Raw genomic sequence first — 19,564 nt, 5'->3', positions numbered from 1 at the left:
GTATGACAGGACCCAGAAAACCATCAAATGGAGAGTGCCAATGTAAAGGGGAGGTGGAGGATAAAAGGGTGGACGGGAAACTGGAAGGTGTGGGTTGTTCGGGTAAGCTCAAGGGAGGAGAAGGGGGACCCAAGTGAAAAGGTGGAGGAAGGAAGGAGCAGAATTCTTGAAGGAGTGTGCAAGTTGAGATATTGATTGGTGGGGAAGAGGAGTGATTGTTTGAGGGAGTAATCATGATGGAGGTAGAGCAGGGAGTGAAAGAAGGATTGACTGGGGAAAGTGAGTGGAGGGTGACAGAGGGACAAGGAGCAGGTGGAGTGAGTAGTAGTAGTAGTGGTGGTGAGGAGAGGGGTAGTGGTGTAGAAAGGGGAGAGTAGTAGAGGGGGGAAGTTCTAGTGGTGGGGAGAACATTAGGGGTAGTATACAGTAGAGGGAGAGAGAGCAGGGAGTAAGGGAGAGGAACATTGCAGAGACTGTGGTGGAAGAGTCTGGGAAAGTCAGAAGGGAAGGTGGGAGGAGCACGGAAGAGTGTCAAAATGTTGTAGGAAGAGGACCAACATAGTATGGAAAGGTCTGAGGCGGTGGGCCCAGAGTTTCTGCAATGCACAAATCCTTACGTTCTATCCGCTTTGGGGACTTTAAATTAGGGTCCATCTAGATTGTTCCCTGAGGCACCTTTAGATAGATAATGCATTCTGCTTTTATGTTGATTTATACAGCACACCACTACCATTTGCATGGTCTCCAGGTGCTCACCCAGCTCTGTAAAGTGGATGGGCTAGGTTAGTGAGAGAACAGGGACGGGATAGAGGCTGTGCTCTACTGTTGATGCTTGCAGAACCAGGTGACTCTGGCATCTGTGCGTGTGCACTGGGCTTGTTGTGTCCAGATGGGTAACGTCCAGTGTCTGGGTTTGTTTATTGTTTGCGGGTGTTTGATATTGTGGTGCATCTGTGGCTTGTGTGCGCCTGTAGTAGGGCTGGTCCTTTAGGCGTGTGTGGTATGTGGGAGGTATGCTGGATAGAGCAGGGGTGTGGGGTCGTAGAGCACAGGCCCTCATGCTTAGGGAGAAGATTTAGAGGAGACATTATGTTGACTCTGTTGTGAAGTTGGGCAAAGAAAAAGGTACCATGCCCCTATTTTATGCTGCAGAACCAGTTTGTCATTTTAAACTATTGTTGTACAGCACTCTATAGCCATATGTGAACAATTTCTTCAAGACCGATAAGTGCACTGATGGACTTTTCAGTCTGAAATGTATTGGCCAACACTGATTGCCTGGAAAATGGAAACTTAAACAATTTTTAACATAACGAAGAAAGGAATTGTGCACATTTTGTTTCAAAATTGTCTGACTACAGTAGTTCCAAATTACAGGGATGCGACCAGTATTGTGGATGGTTCCCTCAGTTGTTTTGCTTATTTCTAGGTCTAGTTTGCACAAAATACCCAAAAATGAAATTTGCGTGGTTATTCTCTAATAAACAACCAGGCGGTGCCCACTTACTCAGATAGGTTTTTTTCAACTATATGCTTGGTGCCTTGGGCCCAGTGTCATCTAAAGGATTTGGTGAATTATGTTCAGTCATTGGTCTCCACACACCAACCAATTAAAGCGGATGATGCAGATTACTCCAGAGATCAAGCGAATGATGAAGTCGCCAGTCGGATCTTTTTGCCCTACCAATTCCCCCTCTTCGAGTGAACACAGTGGTTACCAGTAATTGCTCTGTTCCCCGATCCTCAGGATTGGGATAGGGATGCTTTAACGATAAGGAGATCGAAGAGGCTCCTATATGCATTTAGTTTCATCATCACTTTCTGGGAGCCCTCAGTGACCCGGGCATTGATTCTATCACTACCTCTTCCTACAGATTCAGACCGCTCTCTCCTGGAACTGAAGATGCTCAGACTTTTGGCATGGAAGTTGAATGGCAGGGTTCACACAAGTTGAACATCTCTACAAAGGTGACGGTGGCTATTCACGTGTATAGGCTATTGTAGACCCATCTACCAAAAGTGGGTTCTCATATCATTGGACGTATTTTCAAACCTGGTGTGGTCTGTAGTCTCTCCACCCATTATTTTGTGACCCAATTAGGATATTTGATTACTTGCTTGTACATTTTGCCACGGTTTTCCAGTAGCCCTGTGAAAGTGCAGTGGGCAGCTGTTGATTTTTCTTGAAGAAAGCCACTGGACACCTGTGTACTTCTTTTGATATTTGAAACATTTATATAGCGCGCGTGACAAACTGAATCGTATCTAGGTGCAGATAGAAGTAGGACGACACATGAGGAAAACCAGAAAGCATATTACCAGGAAGCCAGTGCAAACCAGGTGACCAATCTCAATTAATGGTTCCCACCCGTCCAAATTACTTGAACATGTTAGTTTTTAAAACCTTGCAGAAGTGGCAAAGCGATTATAGGGCCCGAATCTCCAAAGGGAGACTTCCACAATTTCAGCCCATGCACTCTATTCTGCGGTCCCCCCATGAACACACCGTTTGAGGGGGCAATATGCAGCAACAATTGGTCGCTTGACCATAACCGACGGGTTGGTTGATAGATTTTTTTCTTCTTTTTTTTAGATGAGTATAATGAGGCCAAATTATTCCTGTGTTTAAAAACTAGACATAAATTTGATCTTTTAAGGTGAGCCAATATAAGGATCGCTGTGAACTAGAAATCGGGGAGGACTTACACAAATTGAGCATCTGCAAAAAGCACAAAATGCTGCAGTGAGGCTGCTTTTTGGGGTAAGTGGAATGCTTGCCAGCAGCCCATTACAGTAGTCGAGGCAAGAGTTCACCAGGGCTCCCACTACCACTGAATGATCCTCAGCCGGAATAAACCGTAGAGCCTGTCGCAGGAGGCGTAAGGTGCTGAATACTGACTGCACATTTGTGCTCACCTGTGTTTCACACCCCAAATTTTCCTACCAGATGCAGCTTAACATTTTTATTTTAGGGGCAAACCGTAGGCCTGAGCCCAGAAAACATGGTGGACCAGGGTGCCTATTGTGATCAAGGTGGTGTTTAGGCCCGAACAATACTATTTCCGTTTTACTGGCATTCAGTAGAAGCCAGTTAGAGGACATCCTCTTATTGCAGATGTTTATTCTGGGAGGGGGTGGTTTCTTTCTTGGGAGCTACTTGCGATGCTGTGGTCCCTGTTTGGGTTCATTATGAACCTCTTCATCTGGTAACTATAGCGTAGGTGACTTATAAAGATCTTTCTCATAACAAGCAATTCTAGCTGGAGTCTTTAGGCATTTGGAGCTCTATTTGTAGATTCCACCTGCCTCCACACCCCCAAATCTTAGAATTATCCTGGAAGCATTGGTTCATAGGCCAGATCCTGTTCTTACCCAAGCTTTTCTTTGGTTTTTATTTGGATCAGGGCATTATCCTGCAGGCTTTGGGTTCATATGAAGTATTAGAAGATGAGGAAGAGTTAGCAACTCTGGATATGCTTAAAGTTATTTTTGGTTTATCTTGTCAGGACTGAGATATTTGTGACGTTTGGGAAGAGCAGATGGGTATGAAACCAAAAACCTAATCTCTCAACCACTAGTTTGTGTCGGACATTGCTAAAGGTTCTAAGCAGATTGACATTCTTCCTCCAAATGTCCAGGGCAGATCGAAGAGGGGCATGTTAAATTCTTAAGCAGAAGCATTTGTTGTGTACTTGCGGGACATTTGTCGAGTGGCCACAAAGGCGTTGCAAACTCCTAGTCAGACATAAAGTCGCCCGCTTCCTCAATTTTCCACATGCACACAGCACATTTATACTCGACATGAGTTCATTATCACTGTGGGCTTGTTGCAAACGCACATTTTGAGGCCAGTTATTGAGGGATTGAAAGGTCGTTTTTTTTTACACAAAAGTGTTGCAAATTAAGCATTGTGGCTTTGGTTGTGTTATCGATCTGTCGGTTCTATGCGTCTTATATGCAGCTTTTATTTTCTTCTATCTTCACTAACATGAGGGAGGTGAGCTGGGGGTAATGCTAAGGTTGCTTCTGGTAAGCCCATTGCGCCAGCTATCTTCCCTCGTCACCTTACTCAGACAGTCCCCTTGCATCACCCCCCGCCCTCCGGAACCCTGTGGAAACCAGGTGAATGTGCTGTGGCATTCCAGGAAGGGTTCTGCTGCCTGGGTCTTTTTTAAGGCCGGTATGGGGCAGAGGTCAAGAGCAGGTGCGATTTAAGTCTAAAGGAGGTTCTGTGGCATGGGGAGGAGACCTCAGTAACGCAAGCACCGTGACATAGTAGTAGTAGTAATTTATATAGCGCCTTTTCCCATTATTATGGTCTCGCTGCGCTTGTGGTGGGAACGCCCTCTGGGACCGCAGTCCAGAGTATGGGAACATTCTCAGAAAAGGCTTTGAATATTTTGTGTATTTGGCCAAGATAAGTGTTGGGCAAGATTGTTTGCAGTACCCTCTGGGTGGACTACAACAATCCTGACCTCCTGGCAATAGGAACCCAACATTTGGTATAAGTCTGTACTACACAGGTTTGTATCGTGTTGAACAGCCAGGCTTATCTCAAGAGGGGTCAATATGAACTGTAGGGAAGTTACACAGGGATTCACAGTGATAAGTATTCAAATAAACTAATGTATTTAACAGTCAGTGTAAGCCTTCTTCAGAAGGGGGCAATATAATAGTAACACTCAAATACACTTCAAAAATACACACTCTTAATATTTCTAAATCGACAAGTACCCATTTGGGATGGCCCACAGACACTACCTACACCCTAAGGTGACTTCAATAGTTACGGTGCTGGGGACATTAATATATCACTGTTGCATTTAGAATCAGATTTAGGAATATGTCAAAGGAAAAAAAGTTATTTTGAACAAAACAAGAGATTGCAAAGATATTCTGAAGCAGGTAAGTACTTTTGGTAACCCCCCAATGCAAAGTTAGTTAACCCCTTCCTGGAAGGAAGACACACCACCTAAGCAGAGGAGACGAGGGTCATTCAGGGAGCCAGGCCAGCCAATGTTAAGTTTGCAAAAGTCAAGGTGAACTGAAGCACTTCTTGCAGGTAAGTAAAAATCTTGCACAATGTTTTAGAAGTCTTTGTAGAATAAGATTCAAAGTAGGGCTACAAGCTGATTAGGCTTGTGAGGTAAAGAAGCTGTTAGCTACTCTACAGAGGCAACCGACACAAGTCTCCAACGAGGACAAGCAAGGTGGCACAACAAGAGGTACGTTCTCTCAGACTTTCGCAGTAACTTCAGGTTGAAGAAAAGTGCAGCAGATGACTCCTGTTCAGCTCTGCAGATCCTGGTGTTCTTGGGCCTCAGTCGTGGGGACAAGAGGGAGGACTTCTGGGGACTCCTGCACTGCAATGGGACAGTCACCGACCGCAACCGACAATCTTCAAACAAGTGGCACTTTGGTGTTTCTCCTTGTGTCTACCGCAAATAGAAATACCGCTGTTGCTGGCTGTTGAGATGGGCTTTCCTTGCATCTGGGGTTCTGCACTCTGTTGACGGGGCTCTGACTCGGTCAGTCCTGCTTCCTGGGAGTCCGCACACAATCTGGTGTTCCTCTCCCTGACTATTCGGTTCCAGCAGTGACTGCAGTGGAAATTCAACTAGCTTTGAGAGGATGTGGAGGTGGCTTACTTTGGAGTTGATTGGTCCTACCAACTCAAAGGGAGAAGTCCCCCTTGCAGGTGCTTCTCTGTCAATACAAATTTGAAATTTCAGCACAGCAGCAGGGCTTCACCGGGCAAACCAACGGTCCAGAAGTTGCAGCAGGCATCTCTTCCAAGTTCTTCTTCGGATTCCTTCGTCCCGTGGTCGACTCTGCCTTGCCTTTTATGCAGGTTTCTCCCATTCATTCCAGCCTAGCTGTCAGTCACCCAGCAGGGTGGCTGTCCTTTGGCAGACAGCCAGCCGGCCCATCACTTAAGAGTGCATTCCTGTCTCCTAGGAAACTAAGCACAGGGTGTTTTCCGGGCACCTCCCTCGCTTCCTGCCCCCCGCCAGACACCCTGGAGCCAGAGGAGGGCTTCACTCGTGATTCCCGCCAAAGGCAAAATTAACAAAGGGACCAGACCTGGTTTGGCGTGCAGAATAAATCTCAAGAAGGAACTTTCTATGAAGAAATGGCAAAAAAGACCCAGGCCATTTTGACAAAAATGGCACCCATGGGTGGTAAAAACACACATTGGTAGTAAAAAGTAAACCACTGCCACCAGCCATTCATCGAGGAAAGGGTAACATTTAAAAATGCTACATGAGAAACTAGACCAAGAGGATACTAAGTATCCCCTCCAGCACCCTATTGTAAGATCGTGTGTGCTGGGTCTAGAAAGTTACAAATGTAAGTAAAGTCAATTTCACTTTACTGCTCTTGGAAACTAGTTTATCCAAGAGAAGGTATTTAAACCTTTGGGAAATCTGAAAGACTTCCCTATGCCACTGCACTGAAGGTGCTGTGTGTCACAAGGTAAAAGATGATGCGTATGTAGTTTCAGACTCCACAACCAAAAGAAACAGAGTTCAAAATTCTCTCTCCCTCTCCAGCTCCAGCAGAGTTGCTGGGGGCCTCTAAGGTAGAGAGGAATTGGCACATTTCTGAGAATTCTCCCTAACAATAAGGAATTAGGTGGGCTGGCTGGGCTCCAGAGATCAAGCATGTGGATGGGTATTGAGGGAGGTCAGGAGAGTGCGTGAGTGCAAAAGACTCTGTGTCCAGCTGGACGGAATTTTGTCATAGGTAGTCACTGTATTTTGATGGCAGAGGTGTTGATGCTTTAATCTGGTGTAAGGATGCGAAAGCTTTGTGCCCAGCTTGACCGAATTTGTCGTAGGTCATCGCTGAATTCTGATGCTTGTGTGGGTAGCCATGCCTGAGGCAGATGCCCACCGAAGTGGTGCATTTATACGTGCCTTGACACTCCGAGCCTTGTTTTTGACGCCACCGTTTAATCAGGTTGTCTGTGCGTGAGAGTGTCCTCTAGGTGCACCAGCCGGGTAACCATAATAGGTCTTCGAAGCGCTATGTACAAGCTATCATAATGCATCTTCTAAGTGTGATAGACCGGTTGTCCTACTGTCTTCTAGGTGTGATATTGAGACTACTTGCTTATTTTAATTGCAATTCACTGGCAATCCTCATGCATATATGCGCAGTAGATTGGTTAAAATCATGGTTCTTCTAGGTCTAATGACAGAAGTGCGTGCGGCGGACAAGCTATCCTAATACCGGGTTCAAGGTAAGGGAAGGATGTCTTAAGGCTTAGAATGCATGTGAGCCTAGGCCGAGATAAGCAGTTAGACGGCTGCATAGTAGAACTGGCGTAATGGTGATTACCCAAAGTAATGTTTGCATTAATTGTAAAAATGGGAGCATGCAAGTTCAAATTTTTATTTTTGAAAGGCCTTTACAGTAATCTCACAAACAATTGTGTTTCTAAATTCCATGACTTAAATAACAAACAAAAACACAACAAAAAAAAGTCATACTTGGCGGTGGTGGCTCAGGTACAGAGAGGGTTTTAGGAGGCAGTTTGCAGGGACTTGAAAGAGAAGGGAGCAGACAATAGAGTTTAGTCCCGCAACTGAGGGGAAAATGTGACGCTGCTGATGAACTGCGCTGAGGCGGGTAAGGGAAGCTGTGCAGGAAAAAAAAAACAGAGGATTAATCGCACCCCAAAAATGGCTCATTGAAAAATTAGGAGTTATGACAATGAAGACGAAAAAAACAGATATGATTAATGGACCTGAAACCTTAGCAGAACTTGCCCACCATTATTCCTGTGTGCCAGCTCACATAGCTCTTGTGTAGTTCCGGCTTTAACGGATGACAACTTCACTTCATGTGCCCCAGACAGTACTAACACTGAGGCTTGCTCTGTGAGTGTAGGTGTGTGACTAAATGTACCACTTGGAGTAAGTTACCCTTGGGGTTTAATCCCAGCACTGCCATTGGCAATCTATCTGACCATGAGAAATGATCAGCACAGCCTGCCTTTCTCATTTATCCATGCTCAAGATACATAAGCTAGTGCCTGTCTCGTAATGACAGCTTGGCCAATGTGGACTTCTCCTTTTACATAAGTAGCAGCAATATACCACTTTTAATGTCCACCTTGCTCCTGCTTCGTTTGGTCCACAGGAGAACCATTTGCACAGCTCTTTTTTTTTATAGTAACTGATTGGCTCTGATTGGACATCACCAAAATCAAAAATTTTCTTGTTTCCTTTTTGCAGATGCAGGTTTTTCAGTCTGACAGAGACCCCTGAGGACTACACCATTATGCTGGACGAAGAAGGATTTAAAGGTAAGCGGCCATTAAAACGTCCATGCAGTGTGAGCTATTAACTTTCCCTGTCTTTTCTCTCAATTTCTAGGAAATGTCTCTTGTTCTTTTTAACCAATGCCATACAGTTGCTACGTGCCCTTTATCTATGGGACAATCATATGCATCAGTGAGGTTGCAGGGTTTCATCTGTAGGTGTTTTATTATTTTAAATGTTACTCTTTCATTCAGGTGGAATACTACCTCTAAAGCGGCCTGCGTTGCTCAGGATTGATACTTTCCTTGCATCTCTATTGTATGTGGCATGCAGAAGGGTTGATTTCCCCCCCCCACCCCCCCCTCCTTGCATCTAAATGAAGACGGGCTGTATTGCTGATGGAGTTGCATTGTACGGGTCTTTCTAAAAGGAGTCCTGCAGTTTGAGAAGCATGCATTGTTGATTGTATTCTCTGAAGATAGTATGTTACCCTATCCCTATTAGAGGGTTAGAATAAGATGTTAATTTTACATAGACAGGGAAATTCCTGAAGCTTTGGGGTGCAGGTAGTTGTAAAGGGGAGTGGGCCACACTGGTAAATGCCAATTGGGAAGCTTCATGGACACAATTACAGATGGTGCTTATCTCCACAAGTGGTGGGAACCAGAAACCCTTTGTCTGATCAAATTATCGCAGAATCACCTTTTTTCTTGACTGTGCATTGGAAAACTGTTGTGGCCGCAGGATTTCCCAAGGGATCACGTCCTCATTCCTCCCCTTCTGGACACCCCCTTCTCCCCCCCCGCTTTGAGGTTTCTAAAGGACCTACTAGATCCATACCTATCATTGAAAAGGGTACGTCTACAATTGCAAGGGTTGTAAGGGAACAGGATGAGGAATTTTTCTGACATAAGGCATAAGTACTGTTAAAATTCTTTATAGCTGCATACATTCCTGGCCAGTAGAATTGGTTCACAATTTGTGCCTGTTTGTGTTTCCTAGATGTCCCTGTTAAAGAGTGAGCAATCTCCAGAACAATATTCGTGTGGCTTTTAGGTACCATGATCTGGGACCTAGAATACCTTGGTCAACATCTCCCCTATATAACAGACCAGAATTTAGAAAATAAAATGGGCCTCTCTTCACCCTTCCTCTTTCTTCCAGTAATAGCTGAAGAAATGGCTATGCTAGCAAGGGATCATTTCTCTGGGCAAAAGATAAATCTGGAACAACGTCCGCCTCTTCTTCGCCAATGGGGATGGGCTTTATTATTGGTTCAGGAGCAAGTCCTACATTTGCTTCTCCAAAACCCTGAGTTCCTCTCGGTTTTATCACTACTCTCAATTTCTTGGGGTTTCGGAAATCGTGCATTCTCCAATATCCCTTGTGCTATTCTTTCTCCTGCTTTAATTTGGTACGGCTTCTCCCGTTATTTTGCATCAGTACTTTAATATCCGTCCTATAATCGGGGACAATCATTCCAGCCAATACTTCAAAGCCATAGCACCAGGCTAGGCCAGCCCTGGCTTGGAGGCAAGTCTGATGTAAGTATCAGGGGGAGGGACAAGAGACAAGTCTGTGGATATCCATGCTCTGTCTCCTGGTTGAAGTAACTCACCACTACTAATATATATGTATATATAGATCTATCACGGCCACAGTAGTGGCCGTGTAGTTATGGTCAAGTTGCTGTTTCCATAGGAAGAGCAGTTTTTGGGCGGCTTATAACTTTGTTCTCCTTGGATGAATCCTCACCAAACTTTGCAAAACAAGTATATGGCCCATTCTGAATTCTTTTACAAAGTTTGGTGAAGTTTGGTCTAGGGGGGGCAAAGTTATAGGGGGGGTCCCAAAATTACTTTTTTCCCCATAGACTGGGGGAAAGAACTTTATTCACGCCTACAGCCCAAACCGCTGGATGGATTTTCACCAAATTTGGCTTGGTCCCGAATGCGTGCTTTTGTAAATTTGGTGAAAATCCGTTCAGTACTTTTTAAAAAATGACCAAAAAGTAGGTAAAAAAAAAATGCGTGATATCTATGTTCGGTCTGCGGACACTCTTCCCTGTTTGCTCCGCGGACAGTGTCCTGATTGGCTAATCGACTTTCGTCATGTCCGTGGACATGTGGCGTGTTTGCCGATTGGATGGTGGAGAGCGTAGTGTGCGTCAGATTTTTGGAAACGGCCACCATCTTGTATCCGCGGACGTCCGCGGACAGCGTGGTGACAAATGGTGTGGAAATGCAATTTTGCCAAGTGTGTTGGTCTGTAAGACTCTTTGGGGATAGTGGGGGGGTAAGAGATGGTTCAAATATTGTATCTGTTTAGGTAGTAGGCACCGCTGTTGTGTTCATTGTGTCAACAGACATCCGTGCTGTCCTTGATGTCCGCAATCGACCCATATGGGATGTCCTAAGGACACTATACTTGTCCGTACTGTTCGCGGCTACATTGAAACTGTTCTAAGAACAGGAATGGTGTCCGCAGACATTAAGAAGACTATATGGCATGGTTTAAATGTTTGATTGAATGGGTGTGATCTATGGGTGTGATATGCTGGGGTGGTTGTGGGAAGGCCTAGATAGTCTTGGGTGCATTTGGTGGTTGTGGTGAGGGCATGGAGTCTTGGGTGCATGTGGCGGTTGTGATCAGGGCATAGAGTCTTGGGTGTATGTGGTAGTTGTGGCCAGGCTTTACACAAGACCGAAGTTATAAGCTTTCATGGGTGTGATATGCTGCGGTGGTTGTGGCCAGGTTCTAGAGTCTTGGGTGCATGGTCCATGCATTGAAGACTGAAGTTATATGCACTGTTCGTTTTAGTTGTTGTTTTATGGAGCAGTATTTATGAGTTGTACCTATTGTAATATACTTACTGTTTGGTTTGGTAACTGCAGTACATATATTCTTTGTCAATTTCTGTGATGAAAGAAAAGATCATGTTAGTATTGGTAGTTTGTAAGGATTTATACCATTGAATAATAGACATTGTTTAGGCATTTTGACCCTCATATTTAGTAGATTACAAACCAGTGTACTGTGCTATTTGCTCAGTTTCTGTGTTTGTTTTTCTAATCATTGGGTCTGTGGGAAAATAAAATCCATGTCGTAATAAAAAACCTTTTTTTGTTATGCTACAATCTATTTTTTTATTTTCAGAGTTCACATGTTGTTTCTGGCTAATGTTCTATCAGTTGGTTTGTTACATATTTTTGGAGCAGTTAGGTGCCTGTTGGCGTATTGTTAGTGTTTATTTTTTGTTATAATTTAGTGGTATTGTTTTAACTGTTTGGTTGTTGAAAATCTTGGGGCAGTTAGATATCTATTGGCGTATTCTAACAGTTTATAGTTTTTTAATTGATGTTTTGTTAATGTTTAAGTACAGATTAGTTATAACATTTTGGTTTTAAGATTAAAGAAGTGTTTGTAAGATTTGCTGGTAATCTTTGCTTTAGAATAATGGTACTATTATTACATTCAAACCATCCACATTTCTTTTTAATATATGAATTGCAGTGACCTGCATTGGTTGTGGCTCCTGCGTGGTAGATTATACCTATTGTTGTGAAGGTTTTCTTACCAAGTGATACTTGACCATGTGTGAATCTAGTCAGTTTGCAGTTGTTTTTGGTACCATCTGCATTGTAACGTAGAAGCATTAGTATTATGTATTTACTATGTGTTTTGTATTAGTATGGTGGAGAGATTATCTGAATCGCAGGTAGTACATAATCTACCATGGTTTGCATTAGTAAAAGTTGCTGAAATGGAACGGATTCACAATTAGGTATGGATACATACACGAAGCGCCCATTGGGGATTTGTTCCTGTGTCACATTGTTGCAGAGAGTGCATGTATGTTTCCACATGTATGAAATCTGAAAGATTTCATTTATAGGTATGTTTTTGTTTTCCAGTACTTGTAGTAAGTACATTAGAAATGCTTGTTGATCTTCTTGTGAGTTTATAGTGAATTTCACCATTCCAGTACAGTAATCTAATTCTTGTCTTATTCCATGAACACTATACGTGTTGTCAGGATTGTTTGTTGCATTTCTATGAAGTACTAACATTTGCAAACACAATTGGTCTGTACTGTGTAAGTAAATGTTCTCAACAATTGGTGGTAATTGAAATAGAATATTCATTACTATATTTGCGTAGCAATTTACACCAGTTATATTTGAAAATTTGAATGGACCAGATAGGTCTGTGTCCAAGTCATTTTTTCGTAGTGTTTGTTGCTTCTGTGAAGAAGTACCTGAGTTACTTTGAGTAATAGGTTCTTCTTTGGTTGTGGTAATTGATGAAGTATTTGTTTCTTTTTGTCTCTTTGGAGGATTTGCAGTGAGATTCTGGTGCATTTCTGTTTGAATTATTTTTATTTTACGTTTTCTTTTTTGTGGAACAGGGTATGTTTTTAGATGGGGGGTTGTATAGAGAACGTAGTCTATTGTATTCTAAAATGCAAGGAATATCAGTGTTTACTTTATTTGCATCAAAGTTGATTAGAAATAGAATGTCAAGCGTACGTAAGCTTGCTAGTGCTATGTAGCTCATTCCTTCTTTAAAGACTGTTACCAATATCTATCAATGCTTTGTCTAGGGTAAGACCTTGTGATTTATGAATGGTGACTGCGTATGCTAGAGTTAGAGAAAATTGTTCTCTGAGTTACATACATGTCTTTGAAGAGAAGGAATCGAGCTGTTGAGCGGCCTATCCTTTTTATTTCAGAAAGTTTGTCAAAGAGAAAATTGACAAACTGAATGTTATTGTCACTTCGGTATGTTTGAAAGACAACAACTGTACCCAGTGCTCCATTAACTAGCCATTGCTCCACGTCAAATTATCCTTAAATTGTAGAGTAATGCTTAAACGTAACTAAGCATTACTCTACAGTATAAGGATAATTTTAATATTTTTTCCAAACCAGCTGTTTTGGAGATAGAATTTTCTACGTTATTTAGTCTTGTTGTGGCTTGTTCACAAATGGGTAGTGTCATACCATGTATGTCGAGTTTGTCTGTTGCGGAAGTTTCAATTATTGGTTGCATTTCTTTTTTCAACATTGTTTCATTGAATTTGGAACAGCTTACAAGAGTTGGCATTAAGGCCATACAATTGATATTATTGTGTGCTAATTGTTCCATTACATCAGTAGCACTGGAGTTATGCCCATAAAGTGCATGGATATGCCGGGTTTTTAATATTGTTTGTGCTTCTTGAGATAGTACACCAACTCTAATACTTTTTTAAAATGTTGGCGTAGGTGAGGTCTGTAGACTGTCGTATGTTTTCTGTTAATTCTCGGTATTGGAAATGTTGCCAAAGGTTGACATTTCCTATTCTACCAATAGTTTTCCGGCAGAGTTTGTGTCCGGCAGAGTTTGTGTCCTAAGGTTTTAAAAATTGGTTCACCTTTCACTGGTGTCAATTGAAGATCTCCGAAAACAATAATGTGTTTTCCTCCAAAGAGCTCTTCATAGTTTGTTTTAAGTAGTACTTGTAATCTGAGGTGAATCAAAGCCAACATTAGGTTGGAGACCATGCTCACTTCATCTATTAGTCGCATTTTTATTTGTTTTAACACTCTGCATAGTTCCATTGCAGCTTCTGTAGAAAGTTTGTAATATTCTAATTTGTTTTGGTGTTCTACTGGTAGGAGTAGTAATCAACGTAAAGTTACACCTTCTATGTTGTCGGCAGCTAAACCTCTGGGGTAGTGACAACAGCTGACAGTTTGTTGTTTGTCAAATGTTGAAGGAACGTGCTGATTTCGATTAAGAATGTTTTGCCTGAACCAGCTTCACCACTGACGTATAATAGTATAGGTTTGTAATTTTGGCAGTGTAAGGATGATGCAGACAGCAGCTGGATTGAAGAAAATAATTAGCCTTTATTCAGGATCAAAAAAAATAAAAGAAATGGATGGTTCAAGTACTCAAATAGCCTTCTTTCTTCTCCTGTGATAAGGATGACCAACGAAGAGTTGTCGCCTCGTCCTCGTAGGCCCAGAGCGTCTCAGGTGCAGTTCTCTCTCCTTCTCTCCCGATGCTCTGAAAGAGAATCCGAAAATAGTCTGTCCTCAGTTTCAGCCTTATATAGGGGTTGGGGTTGTTTGACCCAATCAGGGCTGCCTTGTGCCCTTTTCCTATAAATATCCCTCCAAGCCCCGCCCCCTTCCTCTTTGCCCGCGGCCCTTCCATCAGCTTCACCCGCCAACACCAGAACCCTGCGGGGCCCTTCTGCTTCCCTGCACGAAGACACAACCAAGCCCTCTGGAGTTTCGCTTCCCAAATCTGCAGGTGAGTGGCACATGGAAAACTGGTACCGGGATTGGCGCAATCTGTTTGTATGGTTGTGGGGGACACCATGAGAACCATGGCGAGACGGGAGCGTGCAAGGACCCATAACCCTCTGTACGACACTCTGTATTCACCCGTGACGGTTCCCCGTTATCTGCGTTCATCTCGGAGCCCGACCAGCCTTGAACGAAAGGAGCGGGGACCGCCTGGCTCTCACTGTGTTTTTCCGGCATAAGTTCGGCTCCATGTGTTAAGTGAACGGGAACCGCTGGGTTATTCTCGCCTGTCTCCTCGGCCCCAATCAACGCTGGGTCTAGCCCGGGATGGTGGGATTGCTGTTTCCACTCTCGGGGGGCCTTCCATCTGTCTTTCCCCCTCACGGAGGTGTTTCCACGGCATTTGTTTCTTTTCCTCGTGGCGGCCTCCCTCCCCTTCTTCCTGTCATCCCGTTCACAGGCAGGTACATTCTTTATTTTCATGTTGTACACCATGTGCAATTTCTTTTGTTAATTCTTGACAAATGCTACGCTGCTCATTGTTTAGTTTTGATTGTAGCGTACTTAAGTCGTCTGTATCTTCATACTGACACATGGCGTTTCTACTTCTGTCATAGCTAATTCTGCCTAATTTGCTATTAGTGGATGTCCCAGTGGTTCTTGGCTTCCTGTTACAGAAGGTTGGCTACTTTCAGGAGTGTCCTTATCTAGTTGAGCCTGGAGTTCTTCTTCGTGTTGCTGTTCATTGTGCAACATTGTTTTGTACTGTGTAAAGTTTACATCAGTGATAGTGCTTTCATTTGCTTTGAAAGCGTCTTCATGGGAGTCATAGTTATCTAGTATTTCTTCTTATTTTCTCAATGGTTTAAAGAGTTGTAGCAGGGACGTGTTATATAGTTCTTTATGTTGAAGAGATTTTAACGACAATTTGATATGATTAATTAAACTTGGTTGGTAAGTTTTACTAAGCTGCCTTCACAATTTGTTCCTCTGTAGCTACCTTTTTTTTCATCAGGTTTTATATTATTTTTGTATGTGAAGTTTTGCGCTATGTGGTATAAACACATGGTTTCCAAAGTGGTACTTCTGTTTGGGTAGTATGTGTCTATTAAATTGTTTTTTAAAATGTCTTGGCTGTTGGGATCATTTTTGGCTATTGTTTCTATGTCGTCGTATGATTTGAGAACTTTTTCTAGATTTCGCAGGACCAAGACTTTGCCATACTATATTTTCAGATTTTCCATACAAAGCAGTACCGGTTAAACGATCTGCAGCTTCATAGCAGCCACATTCTCTATGGGAGAGCATTTTTATGCCCAGGCTGTACAATTTCTGAGACAGTGTTTTGTCTGATGACAGGTCATTCCAGAGGATTTGAAGCTCTGTTTTTTTCTGCTTTTGTTAAGTAGACTGTAACATATCGTGCAACTGTAGTGCAATTGTCTGCAAAGTACTGCACATCTATGTTTGCATTCCACAATAGGGCAATGATTGCATTGTATTCATTGATATATTTTGCTTCTTCTGTTCTTTTTATGTAATATGTATTTTTAGGTGATTTACCTTTAACACTATGTCAACTGAAGACATGAAGTTGTTCACTTCACCTGTTTCTGTAACCGGTCTAGGGAAACCAAAACGGCATTTGGTGTAGTATTTCCCTTTGTTTTTGTATTTGCGACGACAATATTTGCCACATTTGTGTCTTTGAAATTGTACAATTTGTGCATGAAGAGCACTATTTGTTGCTTCTGATGGAATTTCACAAGTGACATATTTTTCGATAAACTATAACACAGTGGCATCACTGTCTTGACAAAATTTTGGAACATCTTTAATCCATAAAAGCATGTGGATATGTGGTGCTCCTCTGGCTTGGTATTCTTTTCTCCAAAAGAAGTGTTGAACTTCCTCGAGGGGAGGAACAGTTTTATTACAAATAAAGTGTAGCATAGCCATGAAGCAATGATGGAAATATCTTGAAACATTAACAGGATCTAGAGAGCAAAGATCTCCAGGTGTTAGTATATCTGTTTGTTTTGTTTTTGTTTGATATGCGTAGGAAACCATGTCGATCTTCCAATGCATATTCTGCACAACTTAATGTAACAAACCAAGTGGGTGGGCCAAGCTTTCTTATCATGCAGCGTACATCTGTGACGTCGGAACTAGTACTCTTTCGTACCACGCATGTTTGCTAACAGATTTGTAATGCTTGATTGTAAAACTTCATCTTTTTCTTGCACTTTTTGTAGTAATTGCATAGCTGACATATTTTGAAAGTGGGTTCCTGATTTTAATGTGTGTGCAACTCCGTAAAATAGAGTTGCTAGGTCACTTTCAAAGAGTAGGTGGAGTATGTATTCCCAGATTTAGACAAAATGTGAATCTTCAGAATACATTCGAAATGAGCGGTATTCTGATGCTGTTATCTGAGTGGGTCTATCATCGTACCTTCCTCATTTGCCAGTAGGAAAGAGTAAAGGAAAAGCATGTGCTTCTATACTTTTTTCCCATATGCTGATTGGAGATCCTTTTGTTTGTCGCATTTGGTATGTTTCTAGTGCATCATCTATGGTGTCTTTAGAGTGTAATGGATGAATTGTATAATGGTCGAAAATATTGGATATTATAGCAGGATCTAGAAGTTCAAATTGACCAGTTTTTAGTAACTCTTGTATTTTAGTTGTTTCTCTTACGCTTTCTTCAATATTTATTTCTTTGTAGTATTCATTATTGTCTTTTAGATATTGCAAGGCTTGTCTAACTTTATGTAAATCTATCAGTTGTTGCCAAATTATTTTGTCTTTTGTAGGTACACCATTTACTAAGACAATTAAAGATTTTTCTATTGGACGTTGCAATCCCAGAGTGTGCACATTTTCTTTTAGATCTAATGGTAAATATACTACTTTGCCGCAAATGCCTTAAATCAATTCAGAGGGAGGTAATTTTGCTGTTTTTGGTTGAAGTCGTATTTTTGCTTGGAATGGGTGTACTGTTTGAATTATGATGCTCTCATATAAATTGAGTTGTTGCAGGGGTTTTGGTAGAGGGAATAATTCCAAATTATTTCTGATAGCATGTGAAGGAGTTTGATTGTTAAGTTTCGTAGTGCAGTAACTGTAAAGTGTTAGGGGGTCAGTTATTTTGTATTTGATTTCTGCTATAAGGTAGAGAGCTAATACAAACCATTTGGAATCTTCATTGTCTTCTATTTTGTATGTTATGTCTAGTTTTTGTGTTACTTTTATAAAAGTTCTGCGGCAACACACGCATACACACATGGTTTGGTATTTCAGCGGATGTACTTTTGAATTTAAGTATTTCTTTTTTGTATGTGTGGAGTAGAAGGTTGCCATGTGCAGAATTGTTGCTAGTCTTTTGTAAAGCTATTGCATTTTGAAGTGGTTTTCACTTCCAAAATATTTACTCTGGATATGGTTGATTTCTTCGAGTAGGTCTTTGGCTGTACCATGTAGAAGATGGTTATTTAAATTGGCTAGGGCTAAAGCAGGACTTTTAGCATAGTACAGTTTATAGATTAGGTTTTCACTTCCAAAATATTTACTCTGGATATGGTTGATTTCTTCGAGTAGGTCTTTGGCTGTACAATGTAGAAGATGGTTATTTAAATTGGCTAGTGCTAAAGCAGGACTTTTAGCATAGTACAGTTTATAGATTAGATTTCTTATATGTGTTGATATCATTTTAATATGATGGAAGCTGCTTTTGCAAATAGGTCCTGAAATGCAGGCCAATGAATGTCATTGCAGTCCTGTGTATTTGCGTACTGGACAAGTATCCATATTTTGCAGCAGTTTTATTTTGATTTTGTCTTTGCCTTTCACATACTGATTGAGGAACTGGCGTAAAGATGTGAAAGATTTGTTGGCAATGTTACACTTTGACGTGCATGGTCATTTGTATACTGGACGTTCTGGTTCAGTCAAATGGAGAATTGATTTCGGGGGTCTCTGGAGATATTTTTGTAAGCAGTATTTCTTGTTCCATTATGGTATTAAGTTTTTCATAACCTCGTCCACACTATGGATGGCAATTGTGTTTGATTTTGCTTGTATGCTTCTTCATTGAAATATGGTTCTGTGCATATATTTAAGAAGTTATTTTTGTTGACATTCTGTTTAGTTGGAAGCTTTATTTTGTAATTTAGTACTTAGTTTTGTTAGTGGTTTCAGTCTGTTTAACACTAAAATAACTTTCTTTTGAGAAGGATTGCACTGTCTATCAAAGCTTCCAAGATTTATTTTCTATGGTAGTTTTTAAGGGTTGTGCATGATTGTCTCCTGATTTCATAAGATTCTGAAGGACTCTGTGGCGGAATATTTTTGTTAATACACTTTTTTTGGTATGCTTACTTCCTGCTATATCAAGATTTATAGGAGCAGTTTTAGCAGTAGTGCTACCTGTATTTCTGTTAATCATTGTCTGTTGTCTTTTACAATTTGATAGAGGAGGCAAAGTTTCTGTACTGGAAGATTGTTTAGTTTTGCTAAATGACTTTATTAGCTGTTTTGTTGGAACTTTTTGTACAAACTCTGCTAGAGATGGATGCTTATTTTGGACATTTTTATTTTCATTTGCTCTGTCTGTGGAGCTTTCTATGGACTTGCTTTCTGGTAGGCCTTCTGTGGGGTTTGTTGAAACAAAAAAATAGAAGGCATGGGTTGGCCTGTTGTGCAATGTATGTGTGCTGTATACATGAGTGTTTGAGTATGATTGTAAAGATGTATCTGGTGGTTTGTGATTGTGCATTGGGCAGCTACAATTAGTTGGGAAGGCTACTCTTCTATTTGTGTGTTACTATACTGCGGTTCAGATGACGGTAAAAAGTGAGCTAGTGGTGAGGATGAGCACTAATAGTAAATCAAATAGTATAAAATTAAAACTATTCTTTGTTTTGTAATACTAATATTCTAGGGGCTGAGTTATGTTATTTGTACTCTGGAAAACAGGGATTTGTGTGCCATTCTG

General features: G+C 41.6%; 1 protein-coding gene across 2 annotated transcripts in view; it reads left to right on the top strand.

Moving 5' to 3' along the window:
* CASTOR1 (cytosolic arginine sensor for mTORC1 subunit 1) overlaps positions 1-19,564 on the top strand; it is a 407,094-nt gene that overhangs the window by 80,106 nt on the left and 307,424 nt on the right. For both annotated transcript variants that reach the window (XM_069619303.1, XM_069619304.1), the window contains exon 2: positions 8,244-8,314. In XM_069619303.1, coding sequence (XP_069475404.1) covers positions 8,244-8,314 — 71 coding nt within the window. The remainder of the gene's footprint in view (positions 1-8,243; positions 8,315-19,564) is intronic.

The sequence above is a fragment of the Ambystoma mexicanum genome, chromosome 10 (genome assembly GCF_040938575.1).
Source record: "Ambystoma mexicanum isolate Mex_15411 chromosome 10, UKY_AmexF1_1, whole genome shotgun sequence".
Classification (NCBI taxonomy): Eukaryota; Metazoa; Chordata; class Amphibia; order Caudata; family Ambystomatidae; genus Ambystoma; species Ambystoma mexicanum.
Note: the sequence above shows the minus strand (reverse complement) of the source record. Positions and strands in the feature narration are given on the sequence as shown.